The 22,524-nt window shown below is 36.3% G+C and overlaps 1 protein-coding gene across 2 annotated transcripts in view; it reads left to right on the forward strand.

Moving 5' to 3' along the window:
* Window positions 1-21,909, forward strand: part of Wdr11 (WD repeat domain 11) — a 48,802-nt gene extending 26,893 nt beyond the window's left edge. For both annotated transcript variants that reach the window (XM_003479630.5, XM_023561419.2), the window contains exons 13-29: window positions 119-194; window positions 4,068-4,176; window positions 5,702-5,826; window positions 7,354-7,501; window positions 10,094-10,200; window positions 10,556-10,670; window positions 11,248-11,419; window positions 12,954-13,062; window positions 13,986-14,048; window positions 15,252-15,317; window positions 16,035-16,212; window positions 16,799-16,894; window positions 17,335-17,500; window positions 18,385-18,482; window positions 18,913-19,058; window positions 19,791-19,870; window positions 20,991-21,909. In XM_003479630.5, coding sequence (XP_003479678.2) covers window positions 119-194; window positions 4,068-4,176; window positions 5,702-5,826; window positions 7,354-7,501; window positions 10,094-10,200; window positions 10,556-10,670; window positions 11,248-11,419; window positions 12,954-13,062; window positions 13,986-14,048; window positions 15,252-15,317; window positions 16,035-16,212; window positions 16,799-16,894; window positions 17,335-17,500; window positions 18,385-18,482; window positions 18,913-19,058; window positions 19,791-19,870; window positions 20,991-21,148 — 2,012 coding nt within the window. In that variant the 3' untranslated portion in view covers window positions 21,149-21,909. The remainder of the gene's footprint in view (window positions 1-118; window positions 195-4,067; window positions 4,177-5,701; window positions 5,827-7,353; window positions 7,502-10,093; window positions 10,201-10,555; window positions 10,671-11,247; window positions 11,420-12,953; window positions 13,063-13,985; window positions 14,049-15,251; window positions 15,318-16,034; window positions 16,213-16,798; window positions 16,895-17,334; window positions 17,501-18,384; window positions 18,483-18,912; window positions 19,059-19,790; window positions 19,871-20,990) is intronic.
* The last annotated feature ends 615 nt before the right edge of the window (window positions 21,910-22,524 follow it).

Below are 22,524 nucleotides of genomic sequence, written 5' to 3' on the forward strand. Positions count from 1 at the left end.
TTAGAAGCAAATGTAATAGTGAATAGGAGCTAAAGAATAAGACTGATCAAATTACATTGATATGGCTTCTTGTTTCTTATGTGTTTTTTCGTATTTTCTTTAATATTTGCAATTAAAGGTAGGAGCATTGCTTTTCGTGGTGAACGAGGCAATGATGAATCACCCATCGAAATGATTAAAGTATCGCATTTGAAGTAAGTGTCAACCTAAAGAAATCTGTGATGTTACCATAATGGAATCTCATGACTTAAAAACAAAAGTAAGACAATGGGAATATGCTAAAATACATAAACAGTTTCATAGTAATAGCAAATGATGTGCAGCAACATTAAAACTAACTACAAAATTAAATTGCTATCACTTGCCTTGCTTCTAAAAATAGAGGAGACTCTTGGCATGTCATAAGATTGGCAAAACCAACAAACTAATTTGTTCTGTGAAAGCTGTATTGATAAAAGTACTTCTTACTTACTTTAAAAAAATTACCTTACAAAATTCTCTTTACTTCCACTAACCATGGGGCTGCTGAGTGAAATTAACTCGTCTTTCTTATTTATAATTTAGTCTTATAATTCCAGAAATTTTTTGAATTTTTGTTCTGAAGGAAAACACATGTAAAGTAAGATTCTTAAAAATAGAAGCTGAAACAAAGTAAACAAAAGAAGAAAGAAAGAATAAGGTTCCTAATAATTTTTCAAAATTATTTCGGCTTGGGGCTGGGGATTTAGCTCAACGGCATAAGTGTCTGCCTTGCAAGCGTGCAGTCATGAGTTCAAGGGTCTTTATATTTCCATATAAATTTTTGCATCAACATATCAGTTTTGCCAAAAGGTCTTGCTAGAGCTTTGATTGAGGAAGATTGTGCAAGTTCAAGTCCAACTTGGGCAACTTATCGATTTAGTAAGATTGTCTCAAAAAATTTTAAATTAAAATTCAAAATGTAGCATGATCTCAGTACTAAACAAACCAAAAAGAAAGAAAAGAGAGACTGCACTGAGTCCACATATCAGAGTAGAAAAAAATTGACATTCTGACAGATTTTGCAGTTCATAAACGACTGTATTCTCCATTCATTTAAGTCTTCTTTAATTTGTTTTAGCAATATTTTATAGCTTTATGTATATATGTCTCAATGACAGGCTTAGTTCCTTTTCTTGTTGCTCAGACAAAATACCCAACACCCAAAGTTAAAAGAAGAAAGCTATGTTTTGGCTTACAGTTTATAGAGGTTTCAGGCTATAGTCAGCTGGCTCTGAGGCAGAGTGACATGGTAGAAGAGAAATAGTTCATGGCAGGCAGAAGGCAGGATCCTACAAGTGGTGAGCAGTGACCCTTTCCTGTTCTTTATATCTTATCAGGCTACCTGCCCTTAGGGTGGATTGCACTTATATCCAGGGTGAGGTACTTTTAGTCCTACCCAGAACTATGCCAAACCAATCAGTGGACTAATTTAGTAATCACATACCCTTAATCCCACCATCACACACTCTAGATCCAGCCACCTCTGAAGAAGTCCCTCCTATGATTGCATGAAGCATTGAGGGGATATCTAGATATAAACCATAACAATCATATTTTTGTGTATTTTCTTTGATGCTATTAAAAATGGATTTTTTTCTTTTTTCAGTTTCAAGTTTCTAATTATTCATTATTTGTATACTGAATGTAGTTACTTTTTGGTACTGCTCTTATACCTTGTAACCATGTGAATTTTAATTATTATTCTAATAGTAATTTTGTAGATTTCCTTAAGAATTTCTCTATAGACAATCTTGTTAACTCGAGTGAAATTACTTTTCCATCTTTCTTTTGTATATGTATGCCCTTTATTTCTTGCTTTGCTACACTAAGTGTAATGTCTGGTAAATGTTAAATATGAGTGGTGAGAGCTGATGTATTACTTTGTTCCAGGATATTAAATCCTGGAAATTTAGTATAAACATTTAATGCTGTAGAAGCAATATTTGTCCTGTAACCTATGATTTTTGATATGGAGTTTTCATTATACCTCACAATATTTTAATATTTCTTCAGAGTATTTGTAAGTGTGTTTTTAAAAATGTTTTGGTTGTCTTCCAGATACATTTTTCTGTTATTTTCTAGTTTTTGTTGTGACTAGGGAGTATATTTTACATTAGTTCAGTCTTTTTAAAATTTCATGTAATTTTTTTTGACCTAGAATATTTAGTGAATGTTCTTGTGACAGGTTGTGTATTCTACTGGTGTTGATTAGAATATTCTGTAACTGTCAGTTCTATTTGATTGACATTGTTACTGGAGTGTTCTGTAAAAATATTGATTTTCTGCCTATCTTCTATGAGTTACTGAGAGATGAATGTTTTAATATCTGACTTTGATTGTTAATTTATATACTTTGCTTTTGAAAAACTCTAGTTCTTGCTCTAGGTATTTTAAAACTATATTATTAGGTCCTTACATTTTTAGAATTGTTATGTCCTTTCAGTTTATTTTTTTTTTTACTATTGTGAAATATCTTCTTTATTACTATTCTTTGAAAATGTCTGATTTGTCTGATATTAGTATAGTCACCTCAGCTTTCTTATGGACTTGCAGCATATATATTTTTCCATCTTTGTAGTTGTAATCTTGTATCTTTATGAAGTTGATTTGTTTTGGACAGCATATAAGTGGGGCTTATTTTTATTTTTAGTCTGATAATCTCAGACTTCTCATAGAAGTGACTAAATTATTGATGTAGTATAACTATGACTTGTATTTAAATTTAGCATCTTGCTACTTCTATTATGTTTTGTTTTAGTTTTAAAAGATTAATAAAGCTTTTTAGTTTATTAATTTGTTTGCTGTAATTCACATTAACAAGAGTTCTCTGAAGTCTGAGACTCCATTCTCTTCTGTTTTCAGTCTCAACTCTGCACATTCTTGCACAATTCATATATCTAAAACAACTGATCTCAGTTTCCCCTGCTTCAAAACTTTTAGCACAATTCATTTTTTTCTGTGAAATAAAGCCATGCAATACCTAGCATAGCATTTAAGGTCTTTATAATGTGATCCAACTTTATATTCTATTTTATGGTTATTTCCACAATCTGTGCATTTAAGGAAGCCTAGTCCCCAATATATTGTGTCCTTTCCTGTCTTTTGTCATTGACACATTTGTAATTCTGTCTGAAATTTCATTTCCCTGTTGTCAGAACCGACCTTCTCTTTCACAGTGAATCTTTATATAGCATTTAAGATATTTTGCTTGTAGATAGATGCCTTTATATGAGATATAATAAACAGTCTTACATATTATGCTTGTATAATCTGTCTTGGTGTATGTTGTTCTTATCCCTTAAAGGATCTTTAATTCTTTAAGGAAGACATGGCTGGCATTTCATTTTAAACATAGAATAAACCTCAAAAAGGTTACACAATTTTTCTGAAGTCCCATTATTATCAAGTGACATCATTGTCCTAAGTGAATCTAAATCCTTTAATACATTGCATCCTGGAATCTTCCCACACTATTGTTTCTTTCCTGTTAGCTAAAGTTTGTGAATGTTGTTTTAATTCCTCACTGGTTACTTGAGGTATCAGTGTTCAATTCACCTTCCTTGAATTGCATTTATTGTTTCATTATGTACTTCTAGGCTTGACAAACAGTGAGTAAAACATTTGCATTTGTTGCATACTTAGGTAGGATAATAGGACGTTTGCCTGTTTTTTATTTAATTGTTACCATAATCTGCATACTACTTTATTGATATAGATGTAGTATTTCCATGTCAGGTAGGAGAAACTGAAGTTCCAGAAGGTTAAAGTGAGTTGTGGAACCAGGATCGGAACCCATGCCACTCTTTGGAGCAGTCTTCTCATCAGATTTGAGATTGTACATGCTTTCAAAGCTTATCTAAGAGCTTTACATGCTTATGACGACTATTAATCATGGAACCTGAATGGTAGTTTAGGTTGTCTGTGCTTGGAATGTGTCATCTGAGTTTTTTTAATTTGCTGAGCCTTTTATGTGTACTAACTTTTGATAAAATTTTTCAAAACACATCTTATTTAGTAATTTTATTTCTATTTTTTGTTTATTTTAGACAGTATTTAGCAGTTGTTTTCAGAGATAAACCCCTGGAATTATGGGATGTTAGGACTTGTACTCTTCTTAGAGAAATGTCCAAAAACTTTCCTACAATAACTGCTTTGGTAAGTTATAGTTTGAGAAGAAGATTATCCAATTACATATGTATGTGGTGACTGTTTTTCTTTAAAAATTGTCTTTTCTTAAAATGATATCCTTACTGTCATGTGTTTTCTTATTAAAAATATGTATTCAAAGAAGGTAATCTAAATAAATGGAGATAACTGTTAGGTCAATTTAATATTAGTGCAATTCTTGCTAAACTTTTATTTGGATACTTTGAGAATGTCATAAACATATTCTAAAATGTGTATAAAAGAGTAAAGAGGAACAAAGGTGTTAGGTGCAGGTGAGTTGGGCTGACTTACACTACTGATACTAAAACATTACAAACTTGAAATAATACTAGTGTTGTATTGATGCAAAAGTAGAAAACGGACTAATATAATAAAGAGTTCATAAAACAGATCATGGATATTTAGAAAGTAAATACACAAATCTGTGGAATAGACTGTTCAGCAGACAGTATTGTGGGAATTGTCTCACCTTATGGAAAAAAGTACTGTGTCTAATACCACTTACAAAAGAAAATTTTCACAAGGTTGAAGACCTAAATGTAAAAAGAAAGCTATGAAATTTAATGTAACTTAATAATATAATTTAAGAGAATATTCTCTGTGACCTGAGTGCAAAAATGGATGTTAGAAGCTCAAACTAAGAAAAAAAATAGATTATATCACAATTGATGATTTATGTTTGGTGAAGGGTGCTGTTGTCATATAAGTCTTCCAATATCTAAAGAATAACAAGGCACTCCCTCAGCATAATAGTGAAAAAACAGGATCACTAATGGGAAAATGAACAAACGATGTGAACATAGTGAACAGCAAAGAAGCCTGAAAGGCTAACACATAAAATGTTTAACTCACCAGTTTTAAGAGTTGTGCAAAGTAAAGTAAGCATCATATGTTTTTTAGACTAACAAAACTTGGAAAGGCAGATAGCATTAAGGGTGGGTAAATATAAGGCAGGGAACCCTTCTGCACTGAGGATTCAGGCAAACACAGACATTGTGCTACAGCTGCTGAGCCTCTGGGCCACAAAGGAATGTCTGCAAGGATTTTCACTGCAGTGTCATTTGTCATGATTGCGTTCAGAAGAATCTGGGTGTATTATTAGTCCAACAATGGATTATATACATTGGGATAAATGTGATTATAAAAGAATAAATAAAACAAATGGTTTGGGATGGATCTATCCCTGATAACGCTTCCTAATTTGAGGAGCATGATTCTCTTGCCCTGTACAGGTAAGAACTAGACAATAAAGTGGGGAATAGGAGATGTAATTGAATTAATTCTTTTTCAGTTTGTGAAAAAGAAAGCATCAGAACTTCCTCTTGTAAGCTTTCCACTAATTTTCTTTTTTACCTTAAGGTTTAACTAAAGTTATTCAGCATTTCAGTACATAGGTAAAATCTAAAAAATTCATGTGAGCAATAGCTGCAGTGGTGAATGTGTCCTTCTGTTCTGGAAGGAAAATAGAGAAGGAAACTTATCACTTCTAGGTTTTTCTGTCTTTGCTTCACAGGAGTGGTCACCATCTCACAATTTGAAGAGCCTGAGGAAGAAACAGCTTGCTACCCGAGAGGCCATGGCCCGCCAGACTGTTGTCTCTGACACAGAACTGAGTATTGTTGAGTCATCTGTGATCAGGTAGAGTTTGCTGTTCCTGCCAGTATGTCGTAGCTGAGAATTTGACATGTGCCATCCAAAGGCATCCTCTTTAGAAAGGAAGACACTGCTCTGAACATGCAGTACTTTGTTTCACGTTTCAGTACATACCCAAACTCTTGAAGTTTGTTGTATTGCTTGGTGTTGTAGTCAGGGGTTGTACACAGAGAACAATTAGGATTAGACATGGAGTTTATGATATTTTTATAATGGTCACCGAAAGTTAACACAGGAAAATGCAGGAAATCTATCTGCAACACCAAAAACATAGATTATTTAGTCAAGAGCCTAAACCCCACAGCAATGTCCCACATGAGTCCAGATAAAAACCCAGAGCTCAGGACAATGCCTCCCACGAGTCCAACTGGAGGTCCAGAACCCACAAGAAGGACTCATGCCACTCTCTTTTATGGATCCCTGGTGGGAAGACCCAAGGTTCAGCGGTGGAAGCCAGAAAGTCTGTGCTAGCAGAATGAAGGAGCTGTGCTAGTGGGATGAGGGTTCTACACTGGAGCCGAGAAGTCACACTCACAAAGACCAGGACTATCCTGAAAGGCACCACAGCTGTCCTCAGTGACACGGAGGCCCTGAGCTCCTCCTCTGACAAGCACAGTCGGGTACATGCCAGGAAGCAGCGTGACGAGTTCATCCTGGAGACCAAGCAGCACATGTCTTCCCCTCTGGAGCCAGGAAGCAATGCTCGATGTGAGGACCAGAGCTTCTCCAGGAGAACCCACAATGCCTCCTTAATGCCTCAACCCCTCAACACCTCCCTTCTTCTCCACCTATTTATCCTGGCAACTTTCCTCAGGTGGAGCATCTTCGCTCAATGCCATGCTGATGTAATCCAGCTGGCATTAAGTTGACCACCAGTTCTTAATCCATAACACTAACACTTGGTGTACTCAGTCACATATGCAATACTATCCATTTATTAGCATCTGTCAGTGAACATGATCAGTTAAATGCCCATTTACTTCAGCTTCTGAAACACAAATGAACGTAGGATAAACAAAGATCATACTATCACTGGTGCACACCAGAGAAGATGTATTGGAAACTAAATTTATGTACCATCCCCAGCCATACCATAAACAAATAAAAAGCAGGGCTGGAGATTTAGCTCAGCAGCATAAGCGCCTGCCTTGCAAGCAGGTAGTCATGAGTTCGATCCCCGGTACCGATTAAAAAAAAAAAAAAAAAAAAAGCTCCAGCCACAACAGTAGATCAATGTGATTCCCCTTTGTGTTGAGTTCTGCAGCAAAAATAGCTTGTGTTAAATTTACATCAAACCCCCGCCCCGCCAATACCAGGTAAACTCCCTCCCATTATGATTGTTTAGGGGTGATTTATACTTTTACATTATTAGCAGGGCAGGACTCATTTCAGGCTTTCCAACATGGTTTTGGCTCTCCTGTGAATGCATCTGTCCTATGGGTAGGTTAATTAATTATGGTTATCACTCTGAGGGAAAGAAACACCTTTATTTAATTTTTCTCTGTCCCAAAGCTTATTGCAGGAGGCTGAAAGTAAATCTGAACTTAGTCAGAACATCTCTGCTCGGGAGCATTTTGTATTTACAGATAATGATGGCCAAGTTTTTCATTTGACTGTCGAAGGAAACTCAGTGAAAGATAGTGCTCGGATCCCACCAGATGTAAGTCTAACCCTTGGTTAAATCTCGCTTATCAAGAATTTTGTTCATCTGTACCCAGTGAAGGCATAGTTAAATTGAAAAACTTCTTCAGAAAACCTTATTATAAATAAGTTTTACTATTTAAAGAGACATTATCACTAAATAAACTTGCCCCTTACTCCTAGAGAATAGTGTTGTAATTATTTTGATTAAACATTTACTGTTTATCCCCATGATAATCAGTAAGGGAAAATAAATAACTTTTCCAAGGCTCAGTTATATGATGGAATGGTATTTGAAACTTAGTCTCTCTGATTTCAATATTGATCCTTTTTCCATTTCAAGTATTTCCCTGAAAGATTTGAGATACAGTGTGGTATTATTTTCAGGTAGCAGAATCAAGTTGTACATACAATAGTATTAATGTTTACTACCTCATATATATCTTTTTTTTTTTTATGAAATCTCTTAACCCTAAGGTCTTTTTCTTTTTGTTTTGCTTTTCCCTTTGGTACTTTTGGAAATCTAACTCACGACCTCATACTTGCCAGGCAGGCACTGTATCTCTGAGCCATATCCCCAGCCCTCTAATGTTTTGTAGTTAATGATTTGCATCAACATGTGTACCACAGTTAATAGGTTAATAGGTGGATTAAGAAAATGATTAAATAAAAGTAGGAGAGGATTTTTTGAAATGTCTGTATTTGTAATTGCCATCTAAAAAGGGAATGTTTTAATGGAAGGCCATCCCCCACATCAGCTCTACTGCTCATGACAGGCCCATGAACCAAAAAAGAAGAAATTAATGAGGCTCTCTTCGAGGTTGGCTAACAAATCTACTGTATTAATAGCTATAGAAAAATTGAGGGCATTCCACCCTAAAATATTGGAGGTAACCAGTGAGAGAACTCTTGGAGTTTTGATTTAATTTTGTTTTATTTATTTATTTATTTAGTTTTTGGTCTTTTTCGTTTTTTATCGGTACCAGGGCTCGAACTCATGACTGCCTGCTTGCAAGACAGGCGCTTATACCGCTGAGCTAAATCCCCAGCCCCTAATTTTTAATAAGAATAAATCATATTTGAGATAGTAGTATCTACTATTGCCAGGCATTTTCAGAATCTTGAAAGGATGAAAATAACAATATAAATGTAAAAGTTTGTTATTTGGTAGTTATAATTGGAAAGAAATTTTAATATGTAGAAAGCAAAACTTCTTTTGAGTTCAGATGTACAAATTCAGTGTAACACTGAATTCTTAAATCTCAGTTTGCTTCATAACATTCTGTGTGTGGAAGTTCCTCTTGTAAAGCCCCAGAAAAGTCCCAGTGACACACACAAGTAACTGTCTCTTTGCTTTTTCATTACTGCATATTTAAAACTGAAAGTTGAAGTTATCTGAGCCGGTAATTTTAAGGATGCCAGTTTCCTCAGCTACCCCCAAATAAGTTTCAGACTTGAACATTAGACATATGAGTGTTACTTTTTATAGATGTTCTTTTGTGGATGGTAATTGTACCACAAAGCTGTTAAGGTTCCATCTTTTCGAGGATGCCTAAAGTCAGGATATACCAAGTCTCTTCTGCCAGGTATTTTTTCCCCACTAGATACAGCTCTCTGAAGGCATGACCAGCTAATTGAAGATTTTGTAATATTTGGTGTGAGTCCTAGTCTGTTAATGGTCAGACACTGACATTTTCCTACTCCTGACCATAGATGCCATACGAATTTTTATATTATCCCATAAATGAAAAAATAAACTTTTTGTAATAAATAGAAAGAGTAATTGAGTAGTGATATTATTTAATAGCTAACAATGGTGTGGCAGACATTGCTTTATAGCCTATACTTTTATGAGTTTATCAACAGTAATACCAACTCAAGTTTCATAAGCTTATCTTATACTATTAATGAGAAATACAAGCCACGGAAAGGTGAAATAAATGCTCCCCAAACCTCACATCAGTTTAAGTGGTAAAGCTGAGGTTCAGGCCCTGGCCATGTGACTCCAGAGCCTGGGCTGTTGAGGTCCCAATGTCACTCCTTCTGGGCATCTGCTAGAGATGTAGAAAGTATCTCTTCCTCCATTTTAGATTTATTACAATAGTATCTCATTCTTGCAGCTTTATATGTAACTTCTTTGCACAACCATCTCTGTAGCCAAACTATAAACTTTTAATAAACCAGGTTTTTTTTGCTTTATTCCAGAAATTTCCAGAAGATACGAGTGTTGTCCTTTTGAAGTAAGGGATAAGTTAGTCAGTTCTCTAAAAACTCTTCCCTTTCCTTTTTTTTTTTTTCTTCCAAAATATTTCTTCCTCAAAAAAATCTAGCTCAGATAACCTAGCTCAGTCTACCAGGCTGAAATCTCTGATTTCTCCAGAATTAAAGGTAATGTACAGTGTAGGTGTATTTTAGAATTCACTGGAATAAATTATGTAATTATAATATATAGTATAAAACCTATATTTTGGAATTCATAACAAAATAAAATCCTTTATATATTACTTTATTAAGTGTTTTTTATTTGGTCATGACCATTGAATAAAAATATCTCTATTCTGATGACTTATCAGTAGTGAAATTTATGTGTGTTCTTGCTGTTGTTTTCCAGGGAAGTATGGGTAGTATTACCTGCATTGCTTGGAAAGGTGATACATTAGTGCTTGGAGACATAGATGGAAACCTGAATTTTTGGGATTTGAGAGGCAGAGTATCCAGGTATGACTGTTTATCCAGAATGAAATTTTTGTTTAAACAAAACATTGGAAGATTGTGATTTGTAAGCAAGACCAGTAAATATGGCAAGACCAGCCTTGAGTCTCTGGTCACCTGAGGCAGGGATTTGGGCCTAGTTCTAGACCCTTTTCAGTAGACCCTTACCTGCAAGTGGCGAGTACAGAAACTCTGGGATGTTATTGTAGTGCATTTTAAAGGGCAAGATACTCTGTCTATTGTGGCCCTTGTACCAGAATGTAAAGTGATGGTCCTGTCCTCAGACCTTATCAGAAGCAGAACTGGTTTCTGCTGTTTACATCTGCTTAATGTCAGTGTTTGTGTTTTTATTTGTCCTCAGGGGAATACCTACACACAGAAGTTGGGTGAGGAAGATTCGTTTTGCACCTGGCAAAGGCAACCAAAAACTAATAGCAATGTACAATGACGGCACTGAAGTGTGGGATGCTAAAGAGGTAGGTCCAGCCTTGTGAGGGTGAGACGTATTTTCAGTGAAAATATTTGAACTCTATTTAGATTTTATATAGTCACTGAAACTGGTTTTGTTTTTCCCTTTTCCTGACTTGGAGATGAAAATTGTAATAATAGGATCAAAAATTGGAGGGAAGGGCAGGGAAAGAAGGGGAAGAGGATGTAAAAAGAAGAAGAAGTATTATGTACATGTACCAGTTCTCTACAATAAATGTACTTGTTGTGTACTGCAAACATAATAAAAAAAACTGTCAAAAAGCTGTGTAAGTCCATAATGCTGCTTATAACAAATCATTTTGTTTTACAAGTTTTTACTTTTATAGTATTTCTGTTTTAAAAGTGACAGCTCCACAGGCGATTCGTTGATTCTGTAATGTTACTGCTATGGTAGAGACTTTAAAACACAGATTGCACGCAGAAAGTAGTTTTTTAGAAGCATGCAGTTCTACATTTGCTTTGGACCTTTACCGTGACACTATCTCCCATGACCATTTAATACAGAATGATAGATAAACATCTTCCTTTTCTGTCTGACAGTGATGACAGAATTTGTTCTTGTAGGTTCAGATGGTAAGCAGTCTAAGAAGTGGGAGAAATGTGACCTTTCGGATCTTGGATGTGGACTGGTGCACATCAGATAAAGTGATCTTGGCATCAGATGATGGGTGCATCAGAGTCCTGGAGATGTCTATGAAGTCCACGTGTTTTAGAATGGATGAGCAGGAATTAAGTGGTATGGGTGCTTTTGAAAGGATTTTGTCACAAGCTGTTTGTTTCTAGAGTGAGAGCTGCTCTTTTTTCCTTTCAGTCTATTTTGAATGTGAGTTTAAGAAGTAACACATTCCTACTGACTTTAACCAGTTCATGCGTGACTGTTCCACTGAACAGCTTATACCACTAGTGGTACAAATGTATCTGTCACTTTAATCTATCTTTTTACTAATAAAATTCATAAAAAGCTGCCCAGTAAGACAGTCCAACAAGACCATTGTTGGTTCAAACTGCCTGGCAGCTAGGAATTACGGCACAATAGTAAACATATTAAAGCTTGATTGTTTATTGCAATGAGATGATTTGTAATTGTAGGTATCAGTCATTCCCAACTCACAATAAAGATTGTGTTTTAGCCAGTATATCCAAAAGTTTATCATTTCAATATACAATCACGATTGAGTTACTGATATTTTACATTTCTAAAACCTCAGTCTTAAAAATCTAGTGAGTATTTCATGTTTATTTTAAAATGAATTGTTTTCTGAACTCAGAGGACATATTTTCAGTAAAAATATTTGAACTCTATTTAGATTTTATATAGTTTTCAATTGAAACAATAGCTGTGTAGACAGGTTGTTCTAAACATACTTAAAGTGGTGACTGAATCACATATTAGTGTTTTATTTCTATTAAATAAAATAAACATTAGTTTCCTTCACTGTAATAGCCCCATAGGACTGGTGACTAGATATTGTGTAGTATAGTCTGAGATCTGTGTATGTCACTTAGAGAAGGCAACACTGAATAGAGCTACTTTAAGTAATCCTATGTATTCACAAGATTGTGAAACAAGTGCTCTACAGGAGTTAGAGGGGTGATGATACTGAGTTGTAAAGGCAGTGGGCCCTGACACTGCATTAAAGATTAGGAGTCTGTTGGAGTAAAGAGTGTCAGAACATAGTTGCTGGGCATTGGAGCCTTTGGGTCCTCTGTTTCTTTGCATTGAAACATGTTGAAAAATAGGCAAGTCTTGTTTTCTAAGTGTCCTAAGTAAAGCAGCCTCTGAATGAGAGGGATACTAGGACTCCAACTCTAGGATGATAGCCGTTTTTTCTAGGGCTACCCTCCTAAGTCATTCCTGGGAAGTCCAGTGATCTGATGTCACCTGATCCCTGTAATGACAACCTTGAAGATGATGAGCCACGTTAGTTTAGTATCAGAAAAGCAACGATATCAAATGGTTTAACAGATACAAGTAAATAAAATTATATTTAATAAGCTGTATTGGTGTCTGTTGAGTCATTACATTGATTGTTTTATTCAAGTAGTAGCAGTTTTATACCACACAGAATATTTAAATTGGAAGAAGGGAGTAGAGACTGTACTGATCAGACTTGAGCACAGAGAATCTTTATGCTGTATCCTGTTTCCCAGGCAGTGAGTACATTGAATACACTCTCCCAGTTGTACCAGATTTATTCACTGTTCTTAGCCTATAGCTGGAGCTTCATTTTACATAAAATTTGATTTAAAAAATGTATTTTCTTTTATAGAGCCTGTGTGGTGTCCATATCTCCTTGTTCCAAGGGCCTCTTTTGCTCTGAAAGCCTTCTTACTACACCAGCCTTGGAATGGGCAGTATTCTTTGGACATTTCTCACGTGTAAGTTCTTTCTTGTGTGCTTGATTTTTTTTTTCCTTTCATATATACTTGTATTGAAGGATACCCATGAAAATCAACTATGGTTTATACCCTAGAACTTTAAGGAATGGAACCTTAGAACCACTGTAAGCCATTTCTACCACTGTGGGACCTCTGTGGAAGTGTGGCTTGGTAAGCAGCTGTGAGTTTGCAGGCTGCTCATAGTGTCTGAGTGGTTTGTCATATGGTCTGACCATGGGTGCATCATGAATGAAGGAAAAGTGTGAAGAGGACTGATGGAGGCTGAGGGAGTTGGGGCCAGGCCTAATGCAGCATCAGTGGGTCTGCTTCAGAGGTCTCTTGTGTTTATAAATGCCAGTATATACCACATTGGAAAAAAAATCACAGAAATTACCAGTGGTTACTAATTAAATCCAAAAATACTGCTGAGCTTATGCCATGTGGAGGAGGCAAGTAGGCACAGGGTGAGGATTTTTTGTAAATGTAATGAAATGTTTATTGCTGAAGGCATCTCCTTAGAGAAACAAATGGCTGTTCTCTATGTAGAGCAAATTCCTTTAGTTATTGTGGGTTCGATCTCTTGGAAACCAGAGCCTTTGTTCACTATTTCTTTGTTTTGATTCAGTAAGTTAAAGAAAACCTTAAAGGTGATTGGTGAGTCCTGTGTACATTATTGCTATTTTGGTCTATTGCCAGCTTTTCTTTTCTTTTTTTTTTTGGTACTGGAGATCGAACTCAGGACCTTGCACTTCCAGGCAGGTGCTTATGGCACTAAGCTAAATCTCTGGCCCCTATTACCAGCTTTGTAACCGCCAAGGGCTGCAGACATATTATTTCTACATTGAAACATTTTTTTTTCTGGTAAGAAAATAACATAGTTGTAAATGAAGAGATAATGAATTCATTCCAAAACATTTTTGCAGTGATTATCCAGAAAATGAAGAAATAAAGAGTCTCCTTCAAGAGCAGTTGAATTCATTATCAAAGTAAGTGCTTTTTACTAGAAGGAAAAAACAGATTAACTTAAAGAGTTTTTAAAAATCAAAGTAATTTATGTTTTTAAAAATGTTAATGGCCCAAAAAGAGACCATTCTTTCAGAGATTGGTTTTCCTTTAAATCTTTGTTGTATAATAAAAGAAACTACTTAATAGTCACAGGGATAGATCATCTTTCTTCACCAAGTTTTCAAGAGTGTTCTGATCTCATGTTAGGGCAGAGCAAGGATTAGTAGTTGTAATTCAGTTGTCTTCACCGCACATTCCCTGCGAAACTGCATGCTATGTGAACATGGACTTTAGTATCTTTCATGTCCGCTTTCCTCTTCAGGTATTGGGTGGGTTCAGTTCTGGTAGAGAAATTAATATGTTCTCCAAGGTACTATGTGCATTGAGAATAATATTTCAAAAGGAGAAATAAAATTTGAAATGCCTTCTTCTCTAAAGTATACACTATTTCTGATGATTAGCAAAATAACTTTTATCAACAGTGCCACCCTCCCAATATTTAGATGTCTTAGTTACTTTTTTTCATTGCTAAGACACTCAAAGTTGGAGGAAGAAAGGCTATTTCAGCTCATTGTAAAGGTTTCAGTCCATAGTTAGCTGGCTCCAAAACAGGGTGACAAGGCAGAAGAGAAGCAGTCCATAGCGTGGCAGGTAGAAAGCAGCAGCAGCATGCCTCCCTTCCCCTTTTATGCCATCCAGGCTACAAGCCTTTTGAGTGGGCTCACAACCTAGGGTAGACCGCATTATTCACACCAGAACTATGCTAAACCAGTCACTGGACTAGTTTACTGCTGCATACCCTCAGTCCCACACACCCTAGATTCAGCCAGCTCTGAAAACTCCATCTATGAGCAAGCACATGCGGCTCTGGGAGTACATATAGCTAGAATCCGTATTACTAGGCAACTGCTCGTATCTTTGAAAGCACAAGTTGAACTGTGGCAAGCCTACAAAGCTAAGTCAGAGCCCTCAGACCTGGGAGACAAGTACTGCTTACTGAGGCCTCAGTGCATTCTTAGCCTGTTCAGCTTTTGTAATCTCAGAGTCATGATAAAGTAACTTTACTTTTGTAAAATGTAAACATATACTTTGAGTGGAATTTTCCATTTCAACAGTATATTATTTCCTCGCTGTAGTTTGATTCAGTATGTTTGTCTTACCTCTGTCTGGATTCTTGTCTGCAGTGACATAAAGAAACTCCTGCTTGATCCAGAATTTACTCTCTTGCAGAGATGCCTGCTTATTTCCAGGTAACAGTATTTTATGTAAAAGACAAAGAATTTCAAGTAAGCTTATGTCTCTTGTTAAGGAATTTTATCAAGGTTATGACCAAACTAATGCAATATAGAAACATGAAATCCTGCTTTAAAATTGACTTACAGTTAATTTTTAGAGTAATAATACAAACAAAGGAAAATCAAAATACATTTTAATCATGAGATCTAGGCCAAATATATTGAAAGAGTTTTTTTTAACAGCTTTCTAAAATACGTGTTTTAAAATGTCAAGATACAAATGACATGCATTTAAATATACTGATAAATTATATTTGGAAGCTATAACCTATACTTTCTCACAGTACAGTAGTCACTTCTTTAAAAATCCTCTGTGCTCTAGAGAGTAAACAGAAAATTACTTTCATGCTTTAGCTACTAAGTTATTCCAAAGGAACTTCCTACTATAAAGCCATTGCCCAAAAGATGTGCTCATGGAAAACCACGTAGAAAATTGATCCTAACACAGAACACATATACTTGGATCTAAACCTTATAGACTTGGGCCTCATGCTATTGGAGACTGAGTAGCTAGAGAATCTGCCATTTCCCCTTCCCAGGACCCATGACACTGTCCCACAATGGATGTAGATGTGAGACTCTTGTATTCCCAGTACTGTAGGCCACTCACAGAATCCCTGTCTAGATCCAAGCTTGCTCTGTGAATTGTAATCTGGGTTTCACCCCTCCCAGGCTCTATGGTGATGAGTCAGAGCTGCACTTCTGGACTGTGGCAGCCCACTACTTGCACAGCTTGTCCCAGGCCAAGTCAGGAAGCACAGCAGCAACCAAAGAAGCTGTACCTTGGGACAAGTTGAGCAATCCACTGGATATATGTTATGATGTACTGTGTGAAAATGCCTATTTTCAGGTATTGTCCTTTATATAGTACAATCTTAAGTTAAAAGTTATCACATGAATTAATTAATTGTATCTTTTGAATTGCTTAAACTTGGGAAACTTTCACACTAAGTTAAAGCCCACATCATAGAAATCAATGCTATAGCATGTTTGCATAGTAAAGATCTGATTCCAGACTGCAACTCAAACACTGAGCTTTTAGTAGGCACTAATGTTTTTTTAAAAATCTTATTTTTGTCTTAAATTCTTGCCTTATAGGTTTCATTTTAGCTCTCATTTAATTTCCTGTTAATAAACTATTCATTTGGCTTAAATTTATTATTGAAAAAATATATATAATTTTTTTAACCTCCAGAAGAGTTTTTTTATCGAGTTCTATTCGGGTGCCAGTTTCTATAAGCATATAAGCATGCACGTAGATAGTAATGCATTTCAACGGTTTTTCCTTTCAAATTTTTATTAAATTGTTGAACTTTTATAACCTCTCAGTCAAAACAGTGATTCTTAAAATGTCTTTATTAAGTATAATCAAATTGAAATAATTCAAAAATCTTATAATCAAGGATCAATTTTTCTTCCCTTTCTCCTCACTTTAGAAATTTCAACTGGAAAGGGTTAATCTACAGGAAGTAAAACGGTCAACTTATGATCACACAAGAAAATGTACAGACCAACTACTACTCTTGGGTCAAGTATGTCAGTTTTTATAATTTTTTTCATTCCTGTCTATTAGGGTATTTCCCTCTTGAATGTATCACCTTCCCTGAAGATTTAGGCTTCCTTTAAAATAAAACTAACAGACACTATTAGAAGGCAAAAAACTGACTTATAATTTGGCTTCCTTAAAGATGAAACTCAGCTATTTTTTTTTTTTTTTGTATCTAAAGTGACTGGCACAAAGCTAAAATAGGCAGTCACTTTTGCATCTATCAACAGACTGTTTTTGTGTGCAGTACTTTTACTTAATTTTTGTTTATGTAAACAAAGCATTCATGAGAATTTTTTTTGCATCATGAGAACTTTCTTAAATGAACTTTCCTTAAGCTATAGATTAGTGTTCCACATTATAAATTTTAAAAGGTTTTATTGGTAGAAAATGTTTGTGTAATTAAAAAAAACTTTCTCTTACTAGACAGACAGAGCTGTGCAGTTGCTGTTAGAAACAAGTGCCGACAACCAGCATTATTATTGTGACTCACTGAAAGCCTGTTTGGTCACCACTGTCACCTCTTCAGGACCTTCTCAGAGCACCATTAAGCTGGTGGCAACTAATATGATTGCCAATGGCAAGCTAGCAGGTAAGGCAGACACTGTGGCTGCATCTATCCATGCTGTCGAACAGCAGACCTGTGCTCAACAAAATATTTTATTATTGAGAACATATCTTTCTCTTCTGTATTATGCTGAATGAAAATTAGAAGGCCATTACTAGTTTATTTATATGATAACTGTAATTCATTCATATAAATCAGAGCATATTTGAAGAATGGGAGGGAACACTGTGAGTAATTGCCAAGGCAGTGGGCATAAATTGGACAATCCTGGAAAAATAGATGATAAAACCTGTGAGTAAACTGTTTATTTTTTAATTTTTATTTATTTGTTATTTGGTGCTGGGGATCGATTCATGACCTCACGCTTACCAGGTAGGTGCTTATCCCCAGCCCCTGAGTTACCTGTTTATTTCCTGGGCTGTGTTCGTGCTTATTTTACCTTGTTATTTAAAATTCAAGTCAAGAGTACTTTTTTTGGTCCAGGTCCAGTATCCCTTATCTGAAATGTTTAGGACCACAAGCATTTCAGATTGTGGATTTTTTTCAGATTTTGGGATATTTGCATATGTATAATTGGATTTTGGGATTAGTACCAAAGTCTGCTCATGAAATTAATTTTTGTTCCATATGTACCTTAAACATATAGCCTGAAGATCATTTTATACAAGGTTTTTATAATCATTTTGTGCATGAAAAGTTTTATGATGTGAAATTTTTTACTTGTAGTGTCATGTTGGTGCCCTGGAAGTTTCAAAATTCAGAGCGTTTTGGATTTTAGATTTTCACATTAGAATGCTCAACTTGTGTAAAATGCACAAAACTAGATGAAGTCAAGTGGCCATTTTGTTTTCTGATGTCAGAGAGAATGCTTTGGTGCCATGTGCAGGGCTTGCTCTTCTGTCTTCCAGAGGGAGTTCAGCTGCTCTGCCTGATAGACAAAGCTGCAGATGCCTGCCGCTACCTGCAGACGTACGGCGAATGGAACCGGGCGGCATGGCTTGCAAAGGTTGGTGATTGTAGTTGGTGTCTTGAGCATTTGGGATAGATGGCTCAGTCTTGAGCCTCTGACCCATGACTTCAAGCATTTTTTGTCCTGCAAAGCTACTTTGCAAATGTTTTCTTGAAACTGTCATCCTGCCTCCTGTTTTTTATGAGCCACATTTCTTACTGGAAAGTGGAATTTCCATTATTAGCAATTAAAGGCAAGTAGCTATCTCCTCTGTCTGCTGGGGTCTAATCCAGCTTGCAGCCCAGACGTGTTGCCAGGCCTCTGAGTCCAGCAATCACAAATCATCTTACCATTCACTGTGAGCAGTAGCTTCACAGCTGTGCTACCAAAGCAGACCTGAGTGTTTATTTCAGAGAGACAGGTCCTACTTTGCTTTGCTTTTCTTTAGAGTAGGATGTTTTGTTCTTAACATGGGTATCTTTCTTAGGTCCGTTTAAGTTCTGAAGAATGTGCTGATGTTCTGAAGCGATGGGTTGACCACCTTTGTTCTCCACAAGTTAATCAGAAGTCAAAGGCCCTCCTAGTCCTCCTGTCTCTGGGCAGCTTTTCTAGCGTGGCAGAGATGCTTCACAGGTACACCCTCAGAGCCCGTAGGCTGCTCAGTACTGCCCGTAATTAATCGCTTCAGCTTTGCTGAGGCTTTACTGCATGGTCATACTCAATAAGCAGAGGAAAAAGAGAAGTATATATTTTAGGTTTTCTTAAAGAAATCTAATAGAGCTGTCCATCATTAATTCTTCATTTGGTCTAGGACTTACAACATTTTCCTATCAATACACTGGTCAAACCAGTAGGTACTTATTTTAAAAAAAAGAAATTTTCAGAGAATTGGAAAAGATTCAGCTCTGACAGCTGAAAGAAAGCACAGAGAATACTTAAAAGAGAACAGAAAATATGGCAAGATATGATTTTCCTCCTAAACATCACAAAAAAGGGAATGCATTTCTTCTGATAGAACATTTATATATTGAAAAGCAAAAGAGGAAAGTTGAGGCAAATATATCTAAAGATTGCTTGTTAAATCTGGATAGCAGTATGTGGCTCTCGTCATAGTGCTATAAATGTCTGTGTATTTAAACTATTTGACAGTGTTCTTAAGTATGATAACAAAGCTGGGGTTGGGTACATGTGTAGTCTCCCTTCCTTTCTAAACCAGGCTTAGACAGATGGCTGGAGTGACTCACATAGCACTCAGTTTCCGGGGAAAATGTGTATAAGTCTTCAGATGGAAATGTACCCTTAATTGATTTTGCCCATAAAGACGTAAATCACAAAGGCTAATTATTACTTTGATCTGTTGAGCAGCATGAGATACTTTGATAGAGCGGCCTTATTTGTGGAAGCTTGTCTCAAGTATGGTGCTTTTGAAGTAAGCGAAGACACAGATATCCTTTGCAAGGACATTTACGCTAAGGGGGAAGAAAGTGACATTATTGAGATTTGGAATCTCTCTTGGTTGTGCTGTAAGACAGAAACATATTATATTGAGAAGAGCTCAAGCTGTATTTCACCAGAGCCAGGAGAGAAGGAGAAATGGAAAGATAAATAGAGCAAGAGGTCACTCATCTTTGATGGCAGGCTTGACTGGGTGAAGAGGACAGGAGGAAAGGATGGCAGAAGGAGGAGCCCTAGGTTACTAATATTTTCTTGAACTTGAAAAGAAAGATGAGGAAATAATTTAGGAGAGGTATAAAGGCCTGATACTTAAAAATCGTGTTCTTTCAAAACAAGGCATTCTACCCAGTAAATTGTATATATTTATTTGGAAAACATTACTGGAGAAAGTGTAAAACAAAAACATCTACTATTCACAGTGACAGTGAAGGATGAAATAAGACAGCGTCCTTCAAAGAGATGTGTCACTTAGGCCACAGTGGACCACCCACAATTAAGATCATTTTGTTTTTAGACATCACTCAAATCACCTTTTTTCTCCCAATTCCTTGTATTTCCGTAGTGTGCTTTTTTTATTGCACTTTTTGTCGAATTATGACATTTGGCCTCCTTTCTTTGTATCAGGTATGTAGTTCTATGTATATATGTTTTACAAACTGAAAAAAAAAAAAAAAAAACCTTCTAAATTATAGCCTGATATTACTCAAGATCATGTTCCTGGTTACTGTGAAACTGACTGGTTCAAAGTACCCATTTCAGATATGAGAATATAATGGACAGAGCTGTCTACAAACACAGCACCTACATATATAGAGCTACCAACTTCTTAGAAGACTTTCATGTGGGATGAGGTGCATTAAGTTTCTCTTCTCCCATCTTTCTTTTTGAATCTTCACATGAGTGTAGATGGTAGGAGACTCTGGGAAGAAGGTGGTTGGGTCTCCTGGGAACAGAAGCCTTGCACTCAGCTGGGACGAAATGCAGTGGTATTTAAACTGAGACAGCATTTCACCCAGCAGAGATGTCTGAGGCTGGCTCTTGTGGCCTCACGCGCTGGGTGGAGCACCAATCCAACCCTTTCTGTTCCATTTTTCCTTAACTGCTGTGTACAGAAACTCATCACTGCCATCTATGCAGACTATGCTCGAAGTTTGAAGAATCTTGGTTTTAAACAGGGAGCTGTACTTTTTGCATCCAAAGCTGGTGAGGCTGGCAAAGACTTATTGAAGGAACTAGAATCCCCCAAGGTATCAGTAACCGAGGACTGACAGGTTATATGCCAGGGCACCTGAAGTTGAAAGCGATGGGGAAACTGACTTGGATGTGGTTATGATTGTGGTTGACATCTGGACTGATGAGGAAGACCATCTTTGTGAGCTATTTTACTACCTTATATGTGGGCATTGATATTAGAAGCAAGTTCTGTATCCTGTATTGAGTCAGAGAGGAATGTGAGTGTTTCAGGGTTTGAAATTGTACATACCATTTTATATACTTTTCAGGAGGGAGATTTAAGATCTCTGGAAATACTTATAATTTTTTAAACTAAAATTTAAGAAACTGAATTGCTTTTGTCATTGATTAATTTAAAGATGTTTGAAAAATCTTAAGAAGTCTGAGGTAGTTTCTCAAATATGTGCTGTGCCTGTGTTTATATATAATCATTCAAGATACAGACTGCAGAAATATTTAAAGATAGCTTACCAAAGCATTTTTTGTTTCCTTACTGTGAACATACAGTTGACTCTTTGTTTTAGACAGTTGATAAATTTTGTAATTTTAGGGATACAGATCCATGGGAAGGTTTTAAGCTTTATTTTAGTTTCAGTTTGTGGGGGCTTTGATATTTTAAATTTTAACTCCTATAATGCATTATAGCAACCTCATTTTTGAAGTGTCTCTTTGTATTTTAATTTTTTATCTTTTTTTCCAGTAGTTGAAATATATGGAATATAACTTATAAATTATTGCTGAAAATGTCAGTGTCTATAATAACAAAAATGATAAATAAAAAGAAAATTCCGCTGGGGCCTTTTGTATTTTCTGAGTTGTTTATGGGTAAAGGGCTCTGAAGGTGTCATCTTTCTGCCCAACCTCCAGTCCAGAATAGGACTGATTGAGAGCACATCTACCCAAGTTCCTGAGGGGTGTGTGGCTCCGCATGTGGCTCTTAGAGGCAATGCCTGGCCTGCAGGGTGGCACACAGCCTTGTATCCACCAACAGTATGGTTTTTAGATAGAATCACAGACTCTTTCTACCCTTAGAAATCTGTCAGTCTGACCCCTCTGCCAAGAAACAGCTGCACAGAGAGGAAGGGCCTGCCTGCTAAGGCTTGTTCCCAGACCAGTGCTTTGACTAACAGCTCTAGAAGAAATCCATAGTTCATTCCTTGATCCTGTACCTGGCTCACTTTACTAGTTTTTTTATTGCCTAACGAAGTTACATTAGAATTTCTAAAGCGTGTCCTTATTATGTATTATTTTAAGTGAATCCTTAGATATATTGTTTATTCAGTCTTAGCTCATGATGCTATATCCAGATGCCACAGACTCAGTGGCTTAATTAACAGACCTCTATTTCTCCTATTTCTGGAAGTCTTTCTATGCTGGAAGTCTAATCAGGGTTGGGCAGATTTGATTCTGA

Source organism: Cavia porcellus, unplaced genomic scaffold (assembly GCF_034190915.1).
Source record: "Cavia porcellus strain 051 isolate PalLab524CR breed Dunkin Hartley unplaced genomic scaffold, mCavPor4.1 scaffold_2, whole genome shotgun sequence".
Classification (NCBI taxonomy): Eukaryota; Metazoa; Chordata; class Mammalia; order Rodentia; family Caviidae; genus Cavia; species Cavia porcellus.